General features: G+C 40.3%; 1 protein-coding gene and 2 long non-coding RNA genes across 7 annotated transcripts; 2 read left to right on the top strand and 1 right to left on the bottom strand.

The window, feature by feature from the left end:
• The first annotated feature begins 606 nt into the window (after positions 1–606).
• LOC307033964 lies at positions 607–2,499 on the top strand. The gene is made up of 3 exons (XR_013806734.1): positions 607–691; positions 1,165–1,379; positions 1,540–2,499. It is a non-coding gene; the product is annotated as an uncharacterized lncRNA (long non-coding RNA).
• Positions 2,500–15,240: 12,741 nt separating this feature from the next.
• LOC307033211 (uncharacterized protein) lies at positions 15,241–19,476 on the top strand. Of its 5 annotated transcripts, none has more exons than XR_013806417.1 (6): positions 15,241–15,730; positions 16,378–16,543; positions 16,699–17,040; positions 17,662–17,797; positions 18,008–18,115; positions 19,033–19,476. XR_013806417.1 is itself a non-coding variant. In XM_079671598.1 (6 exons), exons 4-6 carry the CDS (start codon positions 17,763–17,765, stop codon positions 19,448–19,450), a joined length of 507 nt encoding a protein of 168 aa, XP_079527724.1. In that variant the 5' UTR covers positions 15,268–15,730; positions 16,378–16,543; positions 16,699–17,040; positions 17,662–17,762; the 3' UTR covers positions 19,451–19,465. The 5 variants fall into 5 exon arrangements, 2 of the variants coding, with proteins under 2 accessions (XP_079527723.1, XP_079527724.1); XR_013806418.1 differs by having other exon boundaries at positions 18,008–18,061; positions 19,033–19,475; XR_013806419.1 differs by having other exon boundaries at positions 18,008–18,244; positions 19,033–19,471.
• Positions 19,477–20,068: 592 nt separating this feature from the next.
• Positions 20,069–20,447, bottom strand: LOC307034220. Its single transcript, XR_013806829.1, has 2 exons — positions 20,391–20,447; positions 20,069–20,348 (listed from the first exon to the last, which is right to left on the bottom strand). It is a non-coding gene; the product is annotated as an uncharacterized lncRNA (long non-coding RNA).
• Positions 20,448–22,909: the final 2,462 nt, after the last annotated feature.

Below are 22,909 nucleotides of genomic sequence, written 5' to 3'. Positions count from 1 at the left end.
ATGGAAGCTTTGCCCAAATCTCCGATGTTTGAGGGAGAAGAAGGCAAACTAAACTTGGCCTTTGACAGTAGTGGTATGTATTGATTGTAATCTCACTTGATAAACTCCAGATAACCATTTATTACATGTATGTCACTGTTTTATATGATCTTACAGGCATTTTTCAAGTCTTTATACGCATGCATTGTCAAATATATAATAATTGTCATTTCTTCTAGCCATGAGAGAGGACCGGTACTTTATTGCAGGCAGGGCCATTGCAGTAAGCCTTGTACATGGCGGTTCTCCCGCAGGCTTTCTGTCCCCAAGTCTCTTCTCTTGCCTTGTTGATGGCCCAGAATTGGCTAAGCCAGTGTTGGAAGATGTTGCGGATATTGACCTGCACGAAAAAATTAAGAGGGTAATTTATTTTCCTCAGTTTTATGTTGTGCTGTAAGTGTGTCTGTTTCTACACTAGTAGCTAGTGCAGAGGGGAATATGTTCAAATGTTGGCGATTTCAAATGTTGTTTTTTTGTATGTATTGGAGGGTAAATCATTGGAAGATCTGCTAGCAACAACAGAACCACTTGAGGAGTATTTGGCCAATGCTGGCTGCCTGAGGCCACTGCGGAGGTTGGAAGACAAGAATCTGCTTGTAGATGACATCCTGATGTTCCAAGTGATACACAGAGTGCGTGGTCCTTTTGAGAGGTACATTTTTATCCTCAGTTTTTTGCCTCTCCAATAAGGAATTGAAACCCATGAAGATTGCATTGTGTTCAGGGTTTTCTGTCGGCCATTTCTGTTGAAGTGTATGCGGTAATTTCCCGACTAAACCGCACCGTATATAAGCCACATGACAGTATTATGTTACATCATCGTGTCACATAGGCTAAAACTAAATGCCAGGTGGTTGTGGTGTGAGCGCTTCTAGCCATTTAAAACTTGTTGTACAAAGTAGTTGTGGGCTTGGGTTGTGTGTTAGAGCAAAAATACTGTAAACCCTCCCCGCACGCGTACATACACACATGTATTTTTCTCCTGTTTGAACAGCATCTAAGCAAGTCATTTTTCCTTGCCATGACGTTTAAAAAGGACTACATGTGAAGATGTAAAAGCTTCTTTAGTTCAAACTTAAGTCGCCAATCAAAACACTTTAAAAAGCAAGTGTGATTTTTACTCAGATTTCGGGATGGACTGAGAACACTTGGTGTGCTGGACAAAATCCAAGCTCACCCGGAGAGTTTTCGCCCCCTTCTATGCTGGTCTCCTACAAACCTCACAGCTGACCTGCTTGACAGCCTCTTCACCATCCGCCTATCTACAGTTGGCAGCAATAGAAGGAGTGCTGAAGAAGTTGTTGTTCCTTTCTGGAGAGACTACCTAACAGATGCAGAAGGTTAATGTATAATTGTTTAAAGCGTTTCTTGTATGAACTGAAATATCTCCTTGCTTGTAATTAACAATGCACTGCATCTTGACATTGTATCAGTTAAGTGCAGTGTTTTTTTTGTTTATTTGTGTTCTTTCTAATTTCCGATGTATTGACTTTTCTCTAGATCAAGAGGGAACACAGAAGCTGAGGACAATTCTTGCCTTTGCCACTGGAGCCAATACTGTTCCACCAATTGGCTTTGATCCACCACCTTCAATTGAATTTCTTCACCAAAATTATGACTCAGGAACCACTTCTAAACTTCCCATTGCAAACACCTGCATCCACTGTTTGAAGTTGCCACTGCACAGCTCTTACATAGACTTCCAGGAAAATATGGACTTTGCACTGGGAAATACCCAGGGTTTCGGCATAGCTTAATTCATGGGCAGGCCTCCATCTCAGTATTCTGTTTAAAGGTCAAGTTCACGCTCAAATAAATACATTTTAGTTCAAAAAATCCCAAACAGTTATTGACACGTTTTTATTGTGGATATCATTCCACAGTGTTTTGCTGGGAACATCTTTTAAAGTACAGTTCAGATTTTGAGAAAGTTCAATAAAGGCACATTCAACTTTATTATTGAGTAAACTTCAATTGGCTTTGAAACTTGGCTCTGTATTTTTAGACAGGATTAGGTTACCAGTCATTTTGCAATCAAAGTTTTAAAAAGAAAAAGGTTTTATAAAGATGTACAATTGTTAGGTTACTGTTTAGGTTCATGGTTGCAGTTTTCTTCCAATTAATGGATCCTTGCTGTGTATAGGATGTTAAGACCTTTATGTGCATTAGTGAGCTCAAACCTCCATGTTTAACATTTCCAGCCATATGTCTTACTTTAAATGTTCAAAGAAATTGTTACCAAAAGTAGTGAAACACGTGTGAATTGAAACCACATTTTATTAAAGCTTTTGGCTCTGGAGAACTTAATAAATTGACTGAAGTATTAATTATTTTAACATTTGATGTCCTTTGTCAAATACAATGATACAGCATCAGTGGAATATGTGAGAAGTCAGTAGGAGCACAAGAAGCAACACAAAATCAGCACACCATAGAACAGAAGAGGACAAAAGCTGAACTTTTTTTCCCATTGCTCCACTGAAATAAACGCTTTTTCTTTTTAAGCAGTGTATGTTAAAACTGACAATATGTTTAAGTGTCTGTAAAATAGATTGTCAGTGTGTTTTGCTTTGCTTTACACTACTAAAGACCGTACATATACTGTGTGGACCTTTTCTATTGATGTGAATGTGCTCTTAAATAGGCCTATCTGTCGAGGGGGGTTTTGTTTCTTTTTGGTACGCCATTTGGTTCTATGATTTTAGGTATGCCTCTCTTCAAGAAAATACACAAGGTTGCAAAACAAATATATACCATGATTCCCATCATCTTCAAATGGATCAAAAGTCTGCTGAAGTGTATCCATTGTTGGGTCACTGATGGTAAGGTTAATAGATGGAACAACAACAACATTGTTAGTCTGTAACTCTGGGAGTGGTCTGTTGTCATCAACACCAAAGCCACTGTCTATATCATAAATACCATTCATACTTGGGTTATGCGTTCATGCATTGTTGACTATGCCTCTTTGCCACAGCTGAAGAGGAGTTTGCCCCCGTTCTGTTGAAAGACCATGGTTATTCCACTGGTTCTGAAACTCAGTGGCAGCCCTCTGAACCCGTGGCAAATAAATATAGTGAAGACAAAATATATGGAGCTCATTAAGTGAATCTAATACACCGTGCTCCTCCATAAAGTTGAAAAGATTAACAAAATGAAATGAGACAACTCGATTAACCTCTGCCCATAATCTCTCAATTCTTTGGTTGTGCACTGACCTGCCAGTAATTACACTATGTCTGTTTAATCCTCTTCTGTAAAGCATGAAACGGGCAACACCTGTGTTTTCCACTCCATGATCACATCTCACCCTGGACGGTAGTCCAAAGTTCTGAACACCGTCAATGAATAGTGACAACACACTAGAGGCTCTGTTGTTGTCAAGACAACCAAGGTATATGATGGTTCGACTGAAACCATCAACACAGCCGTGGAACACCATTCTCCATCTCACAAGCTTGTGGTTTCCATCTATGTGCCTAAAATAAATTAAAATCAGAGTAAATCATGAGTGGGAAAACTATAACTAGGCCAAGGTTAGATATGTATAAATAATTTAAAACTAAGAGAAACAATTCTTAATAATGACCTCTTGTGCTTTTGATGCTTAGTCCATTTTGCTGTACACTCAAAGCTGTGAATGCAGGACTTATACTTGTAATCAAGGGTTTACTTTTACTCAAATAAAGGATATAAGTACTTAAGGATTGTAAGAAACTGACAACTGAGTTTGTGCTACTTGATTCAACCAAATTTGTTCTTTTGGGAATTTACTCACCATAATTGATTGGGGGTTGGAACACTGTAAATTCGTCGACGTATTGCATGGCGTCTTCTGAACGTCCGTCCAATGGGGTCAACTTCTTGCAGACTCTGTCTAACACGCCACCTTTGAATGCGCAACCCACGTGACCTCAAGCTCCCATGCACATATCGTTCACCTGCATTTGTGGTGCGCTGAAGAATTTCACCAACAACTCTGTTCAAGTTGTCATTGGATAGTGTTGCATATGTCAGTGGCTGAACGCCAAGCTGCTGTCTATGCCTCTAGAGCAGGGGTCGGCAACCTTTTTGATATGAAGTGCCATTTACAAAAATAATTGTTATCAGCGTGCCAACTATCAACGGGGGGGGGGGGGGGGGGGGAGGTTGAGGAGCTTAACGCTCGTCAACTATCAGCAGGAGGGCGGGGGAGCCTTGCTGCGGGGAAGCAGTGTCGCAACATACACAATGCCGAATTTAACAAACAAATTTAAGTAATTGGTTTAAACGGCATAATAATAAGGACGATCGTCCGTTCTGTGATTCTCCAGAGCACACATGTTATGATATTAGGGTCGCGTCGGGTCATGCAGAGTGAGATGAGATCGCTGTCCCTTTAAGAGAGAGAGAGATAGAGAGAGAGGGGTGTGGCTTGTGCATGTGTTTGTGGATGGTAGAGCGACAGTGAGCGAGCGTGTGTATGTTTCTGGAAGTGAAACGGGAAAGCAGAAAAACAGAGGTCTGTGATGTATTTTGTGAAACAGAAGAACAGCTAAATAAATGCAACGGCCTCCCAAGAAGAGCTCGCCTCTCTCCAGTCATTTAAGCTAAAGTAGGTTATTGAACCTGAAGCTTGTTGCTTCTGCCCTCCTCGACTACGGTCTGGGAGCCGACAGGAAAGTTCAACACACATATGGCCAGTCCGCCCCCTTTGTAGCATATTATTTCGATGAGAGATGAGCAGATCGCCACTGGGCTTTCAACCAAATACACAGCCGAGGAAAAACTGCGGCATTTGTACAGCTCCTTATGGGTACTGCAATTTGTGAAGTGCTTTCCTCCCCGTTGAAACGATCAGCACTGCACCACTATGGAAAGCCAAAAGTGCCATAATACGGGGGTGAAAAAACGCGCGAACATACGGGGAGGTCCGTTTTTTCGCGCGAAAAAACGCGCGAACATACGGGGAGGTCCGTTTTTTCGCGTGAAAAAACGGGCCAATATACGGGCGAATGTTCGCGCGGTTTTTTATATGATAATGAGCCCCTCCTTCTGATTTCCTTAGCCAATAAGTTAAAAGTGTCTGTAACCAATCAGTGAAGGGTAAAGCCAGACCAAAACAATCTGTAGATGAAAAGTTCCTGACATGGTGAGGCTGTGCTGTAAATTGTGCATTATTCCAGATTCAGGGGACTAAGTATTAATTTGCCTTTGAATATAATAAATATATCAATCAATATATCAATATAACCTGCCTTCATTGTTTTTTTTAAATAAAATGGCATTACCCTTTTCCTTAAACCTCTGGAGTGTGAAGTGAAGGTATTTTCTCAATTTTTAGATGTCTCCTTAAATCCACTTTTAAATGTACTTCTTATAACATGGCATGGTGTTACATGTCAAAATGTTCAGTAGTCTCTGGTGTTGCTAGAAATGCAAATTCACTCACCTTAGAGCACTGTCTTATGAGAAACCTAGCTTAGAAATCCGATTTTTGGAAAACTTCAAAACTGTTGTGAAACACATATGTACTCATGTCATCCATTTTTTTTGGTGTTTCAGGTTTTGTTCACCAAAGTCTTTGGTTCACAAAAGTAGTGAAATATATCAATTACACTATAAGCCTATATAAAAGTGTTGTTCATGTCTAAAATGAAAATGTGTAAATTATAATTTAGAGTAAAATATTTCCATCCCTCTACTTTCACCACAGAAAAGTTACATCAGGACTGAATAATGACTTCATATTCCATACCAAGGTTTATGTGATGTGTACAAATACAAATTCAGCATTTCAACTTTATTTTTCAACCAACTATTTATGTTAACATATGAAACTGTAAAATCTCAATATTTCCAATATCAGAACTTTTTCAACCAACTATTCATTATAAATGTAAAGACAGGGGGTCTTTGTCCATGGTCTTTGTCTGTCTTCCAAGACAGTGGGTCTGGCTGCTGTGTAGGTGGGGCTGATGGTGCATGGCCTGCTGGTGGCTGTGTCGGAGGGAGGTAGGTGGGATTGTCCCGGGTTGATGCTGGGATTGTCCCGGGTTGATGCTGGTGGCTGGATGGGAGGTACGTGTGCTAGGCGAGACTTCTTTGCTGGCTGGGTTGATCGTGATGGCTGTGGTGGAGACCTTTGTATCGAGGTGTATCTTAATCTTGTGGCAGGCACAGATGGAGGTGGAGGCCGCTGTAGGGATGCTGGTCCTCTGGTCCTCGGGTCCTTGGTGGTGATGGCTGTGGTGGACGCCTTTGTACCGAGGTGTATCTTAATCTTGTGGCAGGCACAGATGGAGGTGGAGGCCGCTGTAGGGATGCTGGTCCTCTGGTCATTGGTGGTGATGGCTGTGGTGGAGGTCTTTGAGCCACAGTAGATTTTGACCTGGGGGCCGGCACAGATGAAGGTTCTGGCTGCTGGATAAACGCCACCTCTGGGCCACTAGGCCCAGGCAGCTGTGAAATCTGAAGGAAAAAAAACATACCTTTACATTTAGCAAATCAAAATAACTGTATGACGTATTTTTCTCTAATCAAAAATGGAAATAAATCCACATGCCATATTATGACTTTTATGAAGGATTAAAGCCTTCTTCATTTCCAGTATATAATACAGTGATAACACACACAACCCGGTTGACTGTACTCACTTTAACCTGGCTCTGTTGTCCACTGATAGGCATAGTGCTGTGTACCTGGACTCACATTCAGGTTCAGGTCCGGACTCAAGTCCAGAGGTTCAGGTTCAGGTCCGGACTTATAAGTCCGGACTTGGGTCAAGTTGTGTGAGTAACTAAAGTGAACTTATTGTGAGCTAATTATCAATTGAAAATAAACTCATAATCAACTCAAATTCAAACTCGTCAGGTTTATTGTGCCCCCTTCCAACTTGTGTCTACACCATGTATTTTCTATAACTCTACATGTGTTACTAACTACACAACACAACTACATACATAGTGATGTACATACAAGACTCAATCTGCAAGAGTACAAGTCTATGTGTTCTTGTTCAAGAACAACAGCATATTGACATTGTTTGGGTGAAGTGTTGCTCTTTCGGCAGACACTATATCACCATACATGCAAAGGAGTTAGCTTAGCTACACTACCAAATATGGCAACCAGCATCCCACGCTGTCAGTGTCCACTATGTCTAAGCCAGCTTCCCTTGACGTCACACAGATCTCGCGAGCAGTTGCGATATTTTGCGAGACTTCGTGAGTTCAGTAATGGCCGCCATATCAGAAGCCAAAACAATGTTTTTCGTCTTTTCTCAGCGCAAATTTCTCGATCTATGGAAGGTTTTAGATGGTTTAGAACAAAAAGGAGAATATACGTAAGTACCGGTTCCCGACGTTCCGGTTTTAACCGGACTTGAACCGAAACTTTTTACAAGTCCAGTACCGGTTCGGCGTACCGGTACGCAGCACATCATAGGCACAATATTAGCATAGCATTAGCGCGCTATTAGAATTTCAATAATATGAACAATTATGAACTCAGACCAGCATTTCACATATTTATACAAGCAGAATACACTTGAAATGTAAGCCAAACTACTGCACGGGAGTCATACACCTAGTAACATAGAAGAACAAAGAAGCTAGCGGACGCCATTAGCCACTGTAGTGGAGCCGAACTAGCTGACAGAATGACATTAAACTACACATAAAGAACAGTTTCAAAAACACTTCTTAGATCGAAATATGACATAATCTTTGTACACACTACTAACCTGTTGAACAGGAGAAATGAATGAAGCAGAGGGAACGTTGTTGCCGTTCCAGCCAGAATGCCAAGTCTGCGGCAGACACATAATAACAACACTTACTTTACGGCATGCGCTCAGCAACACATTCCCTTTTACGGCATGCCCACTGAGGCCTTTCCGTGTCCTATACTGCCCTCTGCTGTTTGTAATGATATACAATATTTAACATAAACATGCCTTCGAGAGTATAACTTAATTTATACAAGACAATATACATTGAAAATGTGCCCACATATTTATGCGGTTATCTGAATCATATTTTCTACCCCTTATATTCGAAAATATATGATTAAATATCTAAAATATGCGCACTTCGACGCTGCGTGGGTGGACTCCAGTTATATCTTTCAAACTAAATCTATCCACTATCTGCTTGTAGACTAACGGTCAAAGGATCTAATATCCGGGAGGGCCGGGCTCGAGTCTCGGAAAGGAAACGTTTTTTTGTGTTATCTCTTTTCATTCACTTACAATCTTTGTATAAATGCAAAGTATTCCAAGGTCTGCTTCACCTTAATTGTCCCAACTGCTTGGCAACAGCTGTCTGTTCTCCAGTTGTTTAAGGTGGTAGCCTGTCGCCTGCGTTCATGTTTCAAATAAATGGGAATTGATCAGCCTCAGATGTATTAATTTATAAAAAAAAAAAAAAAAATGTAATTCGAATGTTTCTCTTCAGTGCAATTGCAATTGCACATTGCATCATTTTTGTGTTCTTTGTTCTGTTTTAGAAAGGAAGGATTGTTTACTTTTTTCGTTGTCTACAAAACCGGAAAAACAACATAATTGTGCTTTTCCAGACACTGAAGAAAGACAAATACCATGAATTTTCGGTATCAGGGCTGTTAGGGAAAAGATCAGGCAATATATCTTGAGAGAAAACGTATCTTTTGATCCCGTTTGAATTGTGCCACGAATTACACTTATGATGTTTGTCATCTTAAACAATCACTTCCATGTCAAAAAACTCAGTTTGTCGTAAAACTGTTGAAATATAAGACTATGAAAAATACGCAACTAGAAATAAGTGAAATGTGCCAACGTGACGGCCGTCTTGGTGTGTGGTGCGCGACGGGAGATGTAGGTCATTGACTGGTTTCAGGCAAAAAAAAAGTGTTACTTCACAGTTTTACGACACATTTAAATTTTTTTGACTTGCAAAATTATCTTTTAAATTGACAAAAATCATATGTGTAATTTGTGGTTCAATTCAAACGGGATCGAAAGATAATCTTTCTCTCTCCATTTACTTCAATACATACCTTTTCCGAAATAAGGTCCCATGGAGCTCAACCGGAAAGGGAGGGACTTCGCCTCTCTATAAGCATGCAGCAGCAGTAGCAGCAGCCGGAAAAATGTCCACGAGAAACTTCATCTTGCGTTGCAAAAGGACAATAAATGACTGCACAAGACTTCTCCAAACAGATGATGCCGGTCATGCCGTGTTACAATCCACAGTAACGAGGTAAGGGCCAAGCCTATTGCTACTGTTAGAAATTAAAATCAATGTTTTAATGGGGAAATGTAGTTTAAACATGCCGTCAGTTTTAATGCTCTTTTATACTGAAAAACCAGAAATTCTTGTGCACAAGCAGTTAAGCTTTTATTCTGAAAATCCTTCATTTCCGGTTAGCATTTAGCATGTGGCTAATATACGATTTCCTGAAGAGGTGAATTTAGTAGCGAAATGAGAGAGTGGTGCAAACCGAAGCCTACTGACTTAACACTACAACTATAGATGTCGAGATACTACCATGCTGAATATTAAATGAAGGTACAGTTTATTTGAATACATTATTTACAGACGAGAGTAGCATGTGACAACATCCGGAATGACCGGAAACCAAACGAGCCGAGAAGTATTGTTTAGAGTATTGATTACAGCGTTTAGAATGTGTTAAATGAAGAGTGATGAAAGAGAATATGAGGAGAAACTGCGTGTTAAGCATATATTGAATGTGAAAAGAACCTATCCTCTGTTTAAATGCAATAACGGACATTAGAGACGAGGCGAGCCGGCTGGCGGGGAGGAGCCAGCAGACGATATATAAACAGCACCGGAGGAGAGATCCGGGCTCGATATATTGAGTTTTTTCGCGGAGGAGTCTCAGGAGCGAGCGGAAACGGACGGAGGAAGCCGGAAGAAGAAAGTGAAGTTGGAGACACGCTGCAGAAAGTTCAGAGAGAGTCGGAAATCATCGAAACATACAGAAACGGTAGCATTGGACTGGTTAGCATAAACTGTACATTGACTGTATCATCATGTCAACCAGCTCAGATGGGACCCAAAGACCTGATATGGAATGGGAGGAAACCAAAGCTGTGAGGAAGAAAAGGGCTTTGAGGGAAAAAGTTAGCAGACCAAGAACACAAAGTTGGTCGGATTGGTCGAGTGGAGCAGGCTTAAACAAAAAACCAAAAGGCAGTCAAAATGGAAAACAAGCAATTTCGAATACAGAACTAGAGCAGGAGTGGAAAGTTATAATAGAATTCAACCGGGATGGTGGGCATTACCACCCGATTCAACTGACAAAATCAATTGAGAAAGAAATGGGTAAAATCAAATTTGCCAAGTTTATGAACAACAAACGAGTTTTGATACAAGCAACCAGCAAGCAACAGCAGGGAAAAATACTTAAAATGACGACACTCAGTGGGGAAAAAATAAAGGCTCATATCCCAGGAGCAATGGCAATGTTGAGAGGAGTCATATCTGGAGTTCCACTTAATATGTCTATGGATGATGTTAAAAAGGAGATTAAAGGAGGAAAAGTTATTGAGGCAAACAGACTTATGAGCAAAAGAGATGGCACATTGAAGGAAACACTTTCAGTAGTTATTCAGTTTGAGAAAAATATACCGAAATCTGTGCAAATAGGATACATGAACTACAGTGTGAGGGAATTCATCCCAAAACCACTTAGATGCTATGCATGCCAAAGAATGGGACACACAGCAATGCAGTGTAAAGGAAAACTAAGGTGTGCGAGATGTGGAGGCCAACATGAGTATGGGAAATGTGAAAAAGAGGCAAAGATGAAATGCTGTAATTGTGGAGGAGAGCACAGTGCGGCGTTTGGTGGATGTGTAGTGCAGAGAGAAGCCAGAGAAGCTCAGAGGGTCAAAGTACTCAGTAAAGTCTCATATGCAGAAGCCCTAAAGAAGGTTAGGGAAACGGAAGCAAACAATCAGGCTTCTAGTGGAAGGGTTCAAAGAAACTTAGTACAGAGTGGTAGCAACATTTCAGAAAGGCAGGTTACAAATCAAAGCCAAGTACCTGTGGAAATTAAAGAAGATGATAGCATTCTCGTGGTAAAGAAAGTCAACTTTATGACATTCATCTGCCATACCATTAATGTTGCAGCACAGATGAAGAAGAAAAGTGACAGAATCAAAACCATCGTGCAGGCAGCGGAGAAATTCCTTAACATTAGAGATATAAAAGCAGACCAGATACATGAATTACTAGCAACAAAAGATGTGGGAGAAACGGACAACCAGGATGAGGGTTAGCACGTTGTTAATGGTAATTCACATACTCCAGTGGAATGCTAGAAGCCTCATAGCTAATGGACAGGAGTTTAAAAAATATGTCTATGAGTTACAAACATTGCCAGATGTAATTTGTGTGCAAGAGTCTTGGTTAAAACCTCATCTAGACTTTATGATTCCAGGGTTCAGCTCTATCAGATATGATAGAGTTAGCAATCAAAATGGTGGAGGGTGTGTTACTTTCATAAAGGATGGGCTGGCCTATAGGGTAGTCCCATCCCCTGACGACAAGGAATGTGTCATAATAGAAATATGCAGCCCAAGGAAAGAAGGGAACATAAAGCTTATCAATTTCTATAACCCGTGTAAAAATCTGGACATTGAAACCTTACAGACAATAGCAGGGACGGCTCATAGAAGGGAAGTATGGTGTGGTGACTTTAATGCTCACAACAGCCTTTGGGGAAGCAGTCAAACAGACAGTAATGGGGATGTCGTAGAAGAAATGCTAGAGGAAAGATCACTGTTTTGCCTTAATGATGGACAAAAAACAAGAATAGATGTGAATAGGGGGACACAATCATGTTTGGACCTCACACTGGTGACGGATAGGTTAGTTAAATCATGTGAATGGTATGTTAAAAGTGATTCTACCATAGGAAGTGATCATTACCCAGTTTTCACAATCATCAATACAAAGGTATGTAGACAGGAAGGGAGTGTATTTACCAGGTGGTGCTTTGGTAAAGCTGACTGGGAAACATTTAGGCTTTACTGTAAGGAGTCAGCGCAATTGTTAACATTAGAAGGAAGTATAGAGGAGTGCTCAAATCAAGTCACAATGCACATTAAAGAAGCAGCAAATAAAACTATACCTAAAAGAACAACAGAGGGTAGGAAGAAAGTGGTTCCGTGGTGGAATGAGGAATGTAGCAGAGCTATTAAAGAACGAAACAAGGCATTTAGGTCTTTAAAGAAAAACTTGTCACAAGACAATATTTCAGATTATCAAAGGAAAAGGGCAGTAGCCCGTAAAACAGTAAAATACACAAAAAAGACGTCATGGAGAGAGTATTGTTCCACCATTGGAAGAGGAGTAAAGTTAGGGGATGTATGGTCGATGTTTAAACGGATGAATGGGAAAAGGAAGTCGGTTAAAATTCCCGCTTTGATTGATGGGGAGAAAGTGGCAGTGTCAAATGAAGAGAAGGCAGAATGTTTAGGTAGGGCATTTGCTGCGGTGCATAGTGGGGAACACCTTGATGACAAACATAGACAGCAAAAAGAGTGTGTATTAAGAGAAAATGAAAATGTGAGGGAAAAGAGACGGGATGATAATTCAGCTCTTGATGTAGACTTCTCAATAGCAGAACTTAAAATAGCTTTGCAAGGTACAGGATACTCAGCACCAGGACAAGACCAGCTATGCTATGCCATGTTCCGGCAGCTACCAGAGGAAACATTCAAATTAGTTCTGAGACTATTTAATCAAATCTGGAGAAACGGAGTCTTACCAATGAGTTGGAAAACGGCAGTTATATTGCCATTTAATAAGCCAGGGAAGGATCCTGCTAATCCCAATAATTACAGACCCATAGCATTAACATCACACTTATGTAAATGGATGGAGAAGATGATAGTGCATAGACTATCACACGTCTTAGAACAGAGAGGGTTAATAAGTCATTTTCAGAGTGGTTTTCGTAAAGGAAGATCCACAATAGATGCTTTGATTAGAGTAAGCAATGAGGTGGAAAAGACAGTGAAAATGAAAGAGGTTATGGCAATTGTATATTTTGATATTGAAAAGGCGTATGATTCTATGTGGAGGGATGGGTTGCTCATCAAATTGAGTAGAATGGGTGTTGGAGGGAGAATGTATAACTGGATCATGGCTTTTTTATCAGACAGAACATTCAGAGTTAAAGTAGGGGCAGAGGTTTCAAAAGAGTGCAGTATAGAAAATGGTATTCCTCAAGGGAGTTCAATCAGCCCGATATTATTTAATGTTATGATAAATGACATTTTTAGTAATTTGGATGGATGCATAAAATCTGCACTATATGCAGATGACGGGGCCATATGGATACGGGGAAGAAATGTTCCATATGTGTTTGAAAAAATAGGGAAAGCTATAAAGAAAGTGGAGACGTGGTCATACAACTGGGGTTTCAAGCTGTCAGCAAGCAAATCTTGCTTTATGAAATTTACGAATAAACGCAAGATGGAGACTGAGAAGCTTACATTATATGGAAAGCCGATGAGTGAGGTCAATGAATTTAAATATCTGGGGCTATGGTTAGATAGTAAATATACATGGAAAACTCATATTAAACATTTGGAAACAAAATCCAAAAAAGTGTTGAACCTATTAAGAGCAGTGGCTGGATGTGACTGGGGGGCAGACAAACAGGCATTAATCGACATCTATCGGGCAATTATGAGGACAACACTGGATTATGGGTGTTTAATATATGCAGCAGCAGCAAAAACGTCATTACTAAAAATTGATAGGTTACAATATAAAGCGTTACGGTTGTGTATAGGTGCCATTAAGTCAACCCCTACTAATGCAATATTAGTTGAAGCAGGAGAGACTCCATTGGAGCTAAGAAGAGAGAAAATTGCTCTTGCTTATTGGGTCAGGTTAAAAGGAAGTGGGGAAGGAAATATCACAAACAAAATACTACAGGAGTGCTGGGAATATTCTAAATTTCAGGGACGTGGGTTTGGATGGACAAATAAAGAAAAAATAAGGACATACGGCATGCATGAGTTAGAGTTTTCACCATCAAATCCTTTCAGTAGTGTACCCCCATGGCTCTTTCCAATAGTAAATATAGATGTGAGTATAGTAGAAAAGAAAAGAGAGTGGCAAATAAATGAAGTAGGACTCAAAACAAGTTTGTACCTCAGGAATAATTATCACAATTACCTCAAAATATATACAGATGGTTCTAAAAACAAAGAAGAGTGTGTCGGAATTGGTATATATATCCCAGAATTTAAAGTGTCAATATCAAAAAGAGCATCAGACCAACTTTCAGTGTATACAGCAGAAATGCTGGCAGTAGTAATAGGATTACAGTGGGTGGAAGAGGTCAGACCAGACAGGGTGGTGATATGCACAGATTCATTATCCAGTTTACAAAGCATACAGTCAACAACAACTGCCAGAGAAGACATACTCATAGAAATCAATCACAGCCTGTTAAGACTTCACAGAAGCGGCATAGATCTGCAGTTCTGCTGGGTGCCTGCGCATGAGGGGGTGAAAGGGAACGAGTGTGCTGATAGATTAGCAAAAAGTGCACTACAAAAGGAAATCACATTACCAGTTCAACTTGGAAAAGGAGAAGGAAAAGCAGTTATTAAGAAGAAAGGGATGGAGATCTGGCAGAAAAGGTGGGAGAAAGACCAGAAAGGCAAAGAATACCATCAAGTGCAAAAGACAATTACAATTAATATTTATAAAGAAAGAAACAGAAGGGAGGAAGTAATGATAGCTAGGCTCAGACTAAATCACACTGCATTAAATGGTACGCTGTATGTCATGGGGAAAAGTGACAGTGACAAGTGTGGGAACTGTGGAGTTAGGGAAAATGTGGAACATATTTTATTACATTGTGTCACCTATAGAGTTGAAAGAGGGAAATTAAGGGACACAGTTTTAGAGGCAAAGAGGGAGTGGAATGTAGCGGGTATTCTGGGAACAGAAGGAGAAGGAGTAAGAGCTATCAGAAAAGCACTGTTCACCTTTTTGAGGGAAACTGGGATAGGGAAAAGAATTTAACAGTAGACCATGGATGATTTGTTTTTTTTTTGTTTTGTTTTATTTATTTTATTTTATTTTATTTTATGGTTTTCTTTGTGATATGCTGGTTTATTAGAGGACTGACATGATGATACACACTCGTGTACAGTAGGTGGCGGTATGCAACCAAAAGCTGTTTGCGACCCGCCATTAAAAAAGAGAAGAAGAAGAAGAAGATCCGGGCTCTTCTCTTCCCTATCGAGGAGAGCCAGATCACAGCTGTTTGTCTGACTGAACAATATTCTGTCTGTAACACTACCGCGCCTCTTTTAATTAAAGTACCCAATTGAACTTTCACAGAGACTCCATTTAGTCTCCTATTTTAAAGCTTCTCTCCTGGTCGGGAGAATAACGTACACAGTTAACACTACTACCAACACAAAGGAATGTAGTTTGTTTTTGCATGTAACCTAAACTGAGGTTGTGTGAGATCTTTCACACTTACAAATTCTGTCTTCTCCCCTATTTCACCAAACCGTTTACTGGCAGGTTAGAAACCATGGAAAGGAGCCTCGAGTGGTCACGGGGCAGGCTAATTAACGTCCCTACAGCTGATCTTTTACTTCAGGACCTTCGGGAATATATACTTGAAGTCCGGAGATCTTGGCCTACCACACCCGCACAACAAGGTAGGTCGATGTGATAATTGTTCACTTTAGCATAGGCTTTCGTTGATAAACCAGTGCTAGTATTGTTGAGTACTAAGTGTCCAACAGGCCAATACATTTTAAAGTAATTATTTGTTTTAAATATGGGTAATACCAATATAAACACCTTTTTTAATCTGTAGTTGCCAGCTATTAATTACAACATTCTGGTGAGACGCTCTGAGTCTCGAGTTGTCCACTTAAAACTGTACTCCAAATTCCACCTTTATATCCTGCCACAGTAGAGGAGACGCTATTCCCCCTCCCCCGTCGAGGGCAGTCTGGCCATCTGTAGTACACCACGTATCATCAAACGTGTGAATGAGGACATTGAAAGGGGGCCAGAGGGGGAGTCTCTGTCTTCAGGGTTGGAAGACACAGACTGCAACTATGTATCTCTATGCCCATACACATTTATGCTTTTGTTCTTACTGTATACTACAACTATAGTGTATTGCATGTCCACTGGTTTAATGCCAAACTGCATTTCATTTTTTTTTAAAGTATCTTTAGGCTGGGCAATGACAATAAAATAGACGCATTGTGTGCGTTTCTGGCACAACGGCATAAATGCGTTGCTTTTACAACAATGACAATAAATGTAATCTAATGTTTTGCTGTTGTTGCAGGTCATTCTGGCTACCACGCCCCACTCATTTTGTTGGGTGGTCGAGGTCCCCCACAATTCAGCATTTCCAGAGAGCAAATCTCTTTTTTGAGGAGCTGTGGTTTTACAGCAACAAAGATGGCACAGATATTAAAAGTATCTCTGCGCACAGTGAGACGGCGATTGAGGTATGTAGCAATGTCTTCAACATTGGAAGTGCCATCTTGTCTCAATTTATTGTAAACATCCCAAGGAGGGGTTGTAGCCATGTTACACTATGCATGTTGTAAAGTAAATCTGAATACCGTAGGTCTCATATATTTAAAACATGTTTATTTTTCAGGCAGTTCCACATGCTGCGCTCTGGGACATACTCCACCATCTCAGATGCTACACTAGACGACCTCATCAAGGAGATAGTGGCTGGGAATAACCAGATTGGCCCTGAATCTGTCAGGGCACAGCTGCAGGCCCAGCAGATGTGGATACAGAGACGCAGAGTGCGGGACAGCATGAGGCGGATAGACCCAGAAGCAGCTTCACTGGACATGTCCTCTCAAGCTGCAGAAGACAACTCCAAAACAGTGGAGGATCTGCAGAAGCAACTGCAGGAGTTAAGAGTCCAGCGAGAGTTTTGCTAACAGAGGTTTGCTGGCTCCGACGACAACATCCGATTCTATACAAGGTAATGTTTTGGCTAAATTCTATCCAAGTTTTTGAGATGGGTTAGCTTATAAAGAATCCTGTTTACCTGCCGTGTGACCGCTGACTATATGCATGCAGTGTTGGAATAAGTACTCAACTTAACTGAAGTATAAGTACAAATACTATGGTTTTAAAATACTCCTGAACTGAACATGTAGAATCATAAATCCTGTGTTTTCATATATAAAAAGTAACTAGAAACTATGAAGGTTAACTAAATGTGGTGGAGTAAAACATATTAATACTAACAACATACTGAGAATATTTTACTACAAGTGGAAATCTTCAAAACCTTACCAAAGTAAAAGTATGTCAATATCCACTGCGTTTCCCCCAGTTGCACACGTAAGAATGAAGAGTAAACGTAGTCATTGTGTGTAAAATGTTCCCTGTATGTTTTAGATTATTATTACTGCTGCTAATGTAGTTGCTACATTTTACTGCTGTAGATTACTATACCTGCACCTAGTGCCTTCTTACTCAGTCTATTTGAATTGTAATGTATTATAGCAAACAAGAGGAAAGCATTAGCCCATGTGTTACAGTTAACACGATTGTATTTACTGTCAATTAATGACTGACATGTGTCTTTTGTGTACAGATTCCCGAGCTATAACCACCTGATGGCCTTCTGGTTTTTAATTGAGCCTTCAATTCATTAAATGGTTTGTGTTACTAGAGCGATATCAACTGCCAAGAGTAATGAAGAAGTGGTTACACACGCACGTCCATCAACGGTAGGTTACGTTTCTTTTAACACACAATCTAAACACAAACTGAAGGGAAAATGTCTCTCCGACATTTCATTGCTTTTGTGTAGGCTAAAAGGCTAAAGTACTCAATCCTTTTTGAATACATCAGAGAACTAAAACAACTTAATGTTTTTCCCATAGTGTGCTACACTCATGACATTAATATAGTAACCTTTTTTTGTTTTTATCTTCCAGAGACAGCTGCTTCAGCCAATTGACGAGTTCTTCCTTTTTCTATGCTTCCTGTCGGTGGGTTTGAAAGAGAGGGACCTTGCAAACCGCTTCAACGTACACCAGTCCTCTGTGAGCCGCATCATTGCAACATGGACAAGTTTTCTTACAACTTTATTGGGGTCACAGTGCATCTGGCTTACACCTGCAGAAGTTCAAGCCCACCTCCCAGAGGCATTCAAAGATTTCCCAGACACACAGGTGATCCTGGATTGCACAGAGCTGAGGTGTCAAACACCATCCTCACTCCTCCTCCAAAGTGAAATGTATTCTACATAGAAATCTCACTGCACCATGAAAGCCCTGGTTGGCATAGCCCCACATGGTGCAGTGACATTTGTTTCCAGTCTGTATGGTGGTTCTGTCAGCGACAAGGAGATTTTCAAACAATCTGGAATAGCTGCGTTGTTGACTGAAAACATAGCAGTGATGGTAGATAAGAGCTTCCTGATCAGCGATTGCTGCAAATGCAAGGTGTACTGCCCACCTTTTCTGTCAAAGCAGAAGCAAATGCCAGCCTATGAGGTGAGGGAGACACAGGCCATTGCCAGACTGAGGGTTCATGTAGAGCGTGTCATTAGGAGGATAAAAGAGAACAAACTTTTTGATGGTGAATCCCACATAGGTATTGTTTGTATTCTTATCGATAGTCATGAACTTTCTCTTGTGACAAAATAGACTCTCCGTTAGTAAACGTTTACTCTGTGTAAAAGTGATTTCTGTGTGTAAAAGTGAGGTAACATGTGTAGATGAATAACATCAACTTGTATTCGTCCCACACATACACACCTATAGATGTAGTTATATTTGTGTCTGTGACTTTATATTGAATGGGAAATAACTGGAAAATACCTGTGTAAGAGAGAGACTCCTGTCCCGCCTCTCCATTTTATTTTTAGTTGTGCATTGTTATTTGTGCTTTAGAAACATTCCACTTGAACTTTATTTGAATGAACTTAGTAGTAATTATTGTCCTATATTTCTTTCAGATTTCACAGCTGCCTGGGCCTAGGAGAAAGAACCTCCATCTGTGCCTGCACCAAGGTCAAGATCTACCGTTGCTCAAGGGCCTTCACCAGAGCCATCACCACCGAGGACCAAAGGACCAGCATCACTACAGCGGCCTCCATCTGTCCCTGCCACAAGATCAAGATACACCTCGGTACAAAGGCCTCCACCACAGCCATCGCGATCAACCCAGCCAGCAAAGAAGTCTCGCCTAGCAGACGTACCTCCAATCCAGCCACCAGCATCAACCCGGGACAATCCCACCTACCTCCCTCCGACACAGCCACCAGCAGGCCATGCACCATCAGCCCCACCTACACAGCAGCCAGACCCACTGTCTTGGAAGACAGAAAAAGACCATGGACAAAGACCCCCTGTCTTTACATTTATAATGAATAGTTGGTTGAAAAAGTTCTGATATTGGAAATATTGAGATTTTACAGTTTCATATGTTAACATAAATAGTTGGTTGAAATGCTGAATTTGTATTTGTACACATCACATAAACCTTGGTATGGAATATGAAGTCATTATTCAGTCCTGATGTAACTTTTCTGTGGTGAAAGTAGAGGGATGGAAATATTTTACTCTAAATTATAATTTACACATTTTCATTTTAGACATGAACAACACTTTTATATAGGCTTATAGTGTAATTGATATATTTCACTACTTTTGTGAACCAAAGACTTTGGTGAACAAAATCTGAAACACCAAAAAAAATGGATGACATGAGTACATATGTGTTTCACAACAGTTTTGAAGTTTTCCAAAAATCGGATTTCTAAGCTAGGTTTCTCATAAGACAGTGCTCTAAGGTGAGTGAATTTGCATTTCTAGCAACACCAGAGACTACTGAACATTTTGACATGTAACACCATGCCATGTTATAAGAAGTACATTTAAAAGTGGATTTAAGGAGACATCTAAAAATTGAGAAAATACCTTCACTTCACACTCCAGAGGTTTAAGGAAAAGGGTAATGCCATTTTATTTAAAAAAAACAATGAAGGCAGGTTATATTGATATATTGATTGATATATTTATTATATTCAAAGGCAAATTAATACTTAGTCCCCTGAATCTGGAATAATGCACAATTTACAGCACAGCCTCACCATGTCAGGAACTTTTCATCTACAGATTGTTTTGGTCTGGCTTTACCCTTCACTGATTGGTTACAGACACTTTTAACTTATTGGCTAAGGAAATCAGAAGGAGGGGCTCATTATCATATAAAAAACCGCGCGAACATTCGCCCGTATATTGGCCCGTTTTTTCACGCGAAAAAACGGACCTCCCCGTATGTTCGCGCGTTTTTTCGCGCGAAAAAACGGACCTCCCCGTATGTTCGCGCGTTTTTTCACCCCCGTATTATGGCACTTTTGGCTTTCCATACACCACGGAGGAAAGCGTCAGAAAGTCACCTGGAGTAAAGAGAGCGGGGCTGCGTTGCGTGCATGGCTTCCTTCTGCAGGTAACGGGGAGACGCGCTCTGGCGGCGGTCTCGTTCAGGATCCGAAAATACAATTTAAATATTTTGCACACTTATTCCATTTATTCCTAGTGTGCCACTGGTTACGCTGCCGCGTGCCAGCATTGGCACGCGTGACAGGGGTTGCCGACCCCTGCTGTAGAGAGTCCGACAGCTTACCCCTAAGCATGTTGCAATGCTTTGTCAGTTCATTCCAAGGGATACCAAATGAGATATTTGCTCTCCTGAAATGCTGTATCGAGGTCTGCCTTGATGTCTATTCATGACAGGTGGAGGCAACAGTGCTAAACTATTCTCAGACCTGGTTCTTTGTCTGGTTTAATAAGCTGTCAGCAAAAAATGAAGACATCCATGCAAGGACTCTAATGTATTGAATACCTCTCTTGAATCTTCAGCAAATCTTGAGATTGACAGAAATCCAGATAAGGTTTCAATGTGGTCACGAAGTTCTCCATACATCCTCTCATGAACAAAATAATCTGTACCTTCTCTTTGTATTCGTTCAATACATTCCAAGACATTATTAAAATAATGTCTAATTTGATTTTCATTGCCACTTACTCCCAAAATAATAAACTGTACTTGCAAAGAAAACAGGATGACTTTGAATAGCATCATTGTATTGTATGGCTATTTAAAATCAGGTTAGGATAAGCTGAGCAAGTCACGCATGTGTATTTTCTGGTTTGAGAGTGACTTCCTTCTTAAGGCGGGACTTCCTGTGTCAGTAGGTAATGGATACCAAAACGGATGAGACCAAATACATGCGAGTGTCAAGTAAGTGTGTAAGTGACAATGTATGTATTTGAGAATATGATATATGTTTATACATGTGAGAATAGAAATATATATATATATATATATATATATGTAAAAGTTAGAACTTTTTTATGTGAGAGTAATATATGTGTGGAGGACGTGTATGGAGGTTATTCCCTATCTTTATTCAAGAGCGTGGTCTATACATTTGAGCAGCATAATTTATTGATTTCACGTTCAGATGTATTTATTTCCCTCAAATCCTGTCCTCAAATAGTCAACAACCCTGTCAAAATCCCTCAACCAATAGGAGGCCAGGTGTCCTTGCGGGTGCGTTCGCTTTACTTATTAGAGCGTCCCGTAAGGGCGGTAACTCTTTGGTTTATAAACTCCCGCCCTCCACGGCTTTATTGCATGTACTTCACTTGTTTCATTTACACTATATATATATCAGCACAATCCGTGTATATATCGACTACGGATCATTTGTTTTTCGGAAGAAAAGTAAACGGAAGAGCGTCTGGGAGGCGTTTTTGCTTTTTACCTTACTAAATGGTCTCGTCTCTATTGTATATCCTTGAGGCTGTGGAAGATATATCAGCATGTAGTTCAACATGCAAATGTTCTAATGTACAACTTTACAAGTAAGTATAAGTATGGACAAGTAAATACAACAAGTTTAATAGGAAGATGTGGATTTATTTTCTCTCACCTTGTAATTACACAATCAAACAATCTATAATTTAGCTCTGGCCTTCACTCACAAAAAAACATTTGGATGAATTGGACAAATTTTTCGAAGCTCTATTGACTGACATGCAATGACTGGGACTGATGGAAGAATCTGCGAGGAATGAACTAGGAGCAGATAAATAATCATATTTTAAATAGCAGCTTCATAAGAGGCCAACAAGAGTGACAGGGTGTGTCAGTGTGCTGAAGGATAGACCAGCTATCCAGGCCAGTCTCTATAGATTTTCCAAGGGGTACAAATGCTGCTGCTGCTGGAGTAGGCCTACTGACTGGAAGTATTGCTGATATCATGTCTACCATCCTCTTAAAATACTCTGTCCAACAATATCAGTCTCATGAAGAAAGGTGTTTTAACGCTTATTCAAAATAGCAGAGATTAGAGAGACTTGTTCTCAGGAGGGGACATTGACAGAGGATTACTCAAAGAGTACACAGTACTTCATAGTATTTGTGGGAGTAGTTTCACTAGTCCAATAGTGTCAATCTCACGAAGAACTAATGACAAAAAAAAATCAGTTTTTCCCTCATCAAACTTAGCAGAAGTGGCTTGATTTTGTTCTCAGCTCGGGGACTTTGACAGAGGATTTCGACAACAACGAAAAACACACTAGAAGTAGGCTACTTCATTTTGGTAGTAGGTGTAAGACTACTGAGTCCAGCAGTATCAATATCATTAAGAACTAATGGTAAAATTGTCTTTGTATCACTCATCAAAGATAGCAGAAAACATGCATTATGTAGGCTACTAGAGGACTTTGACAGAGTATTTCTCACAAAGTACACGGTAAAAGTACTTCAATGTATTGTTAGTAGCAGTCAAACTAGTACCGAGTCCAACAGTGTCAGTTTTA

Source organism: Notothenia rossii (genome assembly GCF_949606895.1).
Source record: "Notothenia rossii genome assembly, chromosome: 3".
NCBI classification, from domain to species: domain Eukaryota; kingdom Metazoa; phylum Chordata; class Actinopteri; order Perciformes; family Nototheniidae; genus Notothenia; species Notothenia rossii.
Note: the sequence above shows the minus strand (reverse complement) of the source record. Positions and strands in the feature narration are given on the sequence as shown.

Bases quoted from the DNA above. Each gene is read 5' to 3' on its own strand.
- LOC307033211 (XM_079671597.1), top strand. From the start codon at position 15,601: ATGGAAAGGAGCCTCGAGTGGTCACGGGGCAGGCTAATTAACGTCCCT. The intron at 15,731-16,377 runs GTAGGTCGATGT...CTGTTGTTGCAG, and splicing joins TACCACACCCGCACAACAAG to GTCATTCTGGCTACCACGCC. The intron at 16,544-16,698 runs GTATGTAGCAAT...TTTATTTTTCAG, and splicing joins ACAGTGAGACGGCGATTGAG to GCAGTTCCACATGCTGCGCT.